General features: G+C 52.7%; 1 protein-coding gene across 1 annotated transcript; it reads right to left on the reverse strand.

Annotated features, from left to right (window-relative positions):
- Positions 1 to 845: 845 nt before the first annotated feature.
- On the reverse strand, positions 846 to 1,799 carry LOC135325743 (olfactory receptor 14A16-like). The gene has a single exon (XM_064503745.1). It carries the CDS (start codon positions 1,797 to 1,799, stop codon positions 846 to 848), a length of 954 nt encoding a protein of 317 aa, XP_064359815.1.
- Between the last annotated feature and the right edge of the window lie 365 nt (positions 1,800 to 2,164).

A 2,164-nucleotide genomic window follows, 5' to 3' on the forward strand; every position in this document is an offset into this window, starting at 1 on the left:
AAGGGTGCCCATTGCCTGCTCCTGCCTGTACTTCCAGGACACATGCACATGGAAACACAAGCCTACCACCACCAGGTTATGAGAACTCCTGGGCCATATCCACAGAGCACAGAAGGCCATCATGGAAATGAAGAAAACAACTCTGAAAAGAGGAAGCCCTGCTGCTGTGGGTGGATGTGTCTCCAGGAAAGCTGCAGCCTCCATGGGAAGGCTGCAGAGAGGAAATGCCTGCTGTGGCAGTGGGGGGGATGATACTGTCAAGCACGGAGTCTGTCCCCACAAGCTGCTGCCTGACTCCCCTCCCCTCCCCCTCCACTTGTAGTGTTGGGGCGCAGGAGAGGGAAGGGACCAGCCCACGGTGACAGCTGGCTGCCACCCTCGCAGAAACGGGGTGTGAGATCACACCCTGACTGTGGCCAGGGGAGCTGAGCTCTCCTAATGGACACCGGACCCGTGGTCTCACCCTGACTATACTTGTCTGAGCCTGACTCTGTGCCCCTGAGGTTTCTTGGTGTCAGTGCTGAAAGAGACACTGCAAAGGAAAACTCTCCTTATTGCCCTGAGGGCATCCAAGGCAACTCAAACCAGGGGCTCTGAGGTTTCCCCATTTCTGCTGGTGAAGGAGGAAGCCTGGCTTCCTGCTTCAACACAGTCTCTGGGTGAGATTGAAATAAGAGATTCCTGAGGATGAGTGGCATGAACCTATTTTTTTTTTTTTTTTTGCAAGAGCGTAGCAAAGAAAAGTAAGAAAAAAGAGAAATGAACAACACATTCTTGAACTTTCTGAACAATACAGTCTTGAGGCCAAATATCCTGGGAATGATAAGTGGATGCACATGGGACAGTTATTGGTGCTGATCTTGGACCCACTGGAACAGTTTCCTCAGTGCCTCCTTGAGCTCCTTGTTCCTCATGCTGTAGATGAGGGGGTTCACTGCTGGAGGCACCACCGAGTACAGAGCAGCCACCACCAGATCCAGAGCTGGGGAGGAGAGGGAGGGGGGCTTCAGGTAGGCAAACATGCCAGTGCTGACAAACAGGCAGACCACAGCCAGGTGTGGGAGGCACATGGAAAAGGCTTTGTGCCGGCCCTGCTCAGAGGGGATCCTCAGCACAGCAGTGAAGATCTGCACGTAGGACAGCACAATGAAAATGAAACACACAAAGCTTAAACAGCCACTAACCACAAGAAGCCCCACTTCCCTGAGGTAGGAGTCTGCGCAGGAGAGCTTGAGGATCTGGGGGATTTCACAGAAGAACTGGTCCACTGTGTTGCCTTGGCAGAGTGGTATTGAAAATGTGTTAGCAGTGTGCAGCACAGAATAGAGAAAACCACTGGCCCAGGCAGCTGCTGCCATTTGGACACAAGCTCTGCTGTCCATGATAGTCCCATAGTGCAGGGGTCTGCAGATGGCAACAAAGCGGTCATAGGCCATGACAGTGAGGAGAGAATACTCTCCTCCAAAGAAGAAGAAAACGAGGAAGACCTGGGCAACACATCCCGAGTAGGAAATGGCCCTGGTGTCCCACAGGGAATTGGCCATGGATTTGGGGACAGTGGTGGAGATGGAGCCAAGGTCGAGGAGGGAGAGGTTGAGGAGGAAGAAGTACATGGGGGTGTGGAGATGGTGGTCGCAGGCTACAGCTGTGATGATGAGGCCGTTGCCCAGGAGGGCAGCCAGGTAGATGCCCAGGAAGAGTGAGAAGTGCAAGAGCTGCAGCTCCAGTGTGTCAGAGAACGGCAGGAGAAGGAACTCATTGAGGGAGCTGTTGTTGGAGATTTTGCTCTCTCCAGGCATGGGGGACTGTCCAAAGGAGAAAAGACATTGAGCAGTTAGGAGAGAGTCTTCAAGCAAAACAGCCCCCATTTGTTGCAATTCCCCTACAATCCCCCACATTTCCTCTCTCTTTACTAAGAGCATCTCTGTGCAGCTCCCTTGCTTGAGCTCCACTTTGCACTGGCTGAGTGGCCTCTGACCATGGGCTCCAGAGGAGTCAGTCCTGCTGTGCAGCAGTGGGCACAGGGGAATGGGGGTGATGAGCTCTGACACTCACAGTTTCTGTCGGGTGAAATCCACTCATTGTGTACAAGGGCTTTTCACCGTCTTCACTCCCCATTCTAAAGAATGATGTTTGAGGAACAGAGTTTCTGGGATTTTTTAAT

Source organism: Dromaius novaehollandiae, unplaced genomic scaffold (assembly GCF_036370855.1).
Source record: "Dromaius novaehollandiae isolate bDroNov1 unplaced genomic scaffold, bDroNov1.hap1 HAP1_SCAFFOLD_56, whole genome shotgun sequence".
Taxonomy (NCBI): domain Eukaryota; kingdom Metazoa; phylum Chordata; class Aves; order Casuariiformes; family Dromaiidae; genus Dromaius; species Dromaius novaehollandiae.

What these genes read in the sequence shown, in the direction of transcription:
- LOC135325743 (XM_064503745.1), bottom strand. Translation starts at nt 1,799, where the DNA reads ATGCCTGGAGAGAGCAAAATCTCCAACAACAGCTCCCTCAATGAGTTC.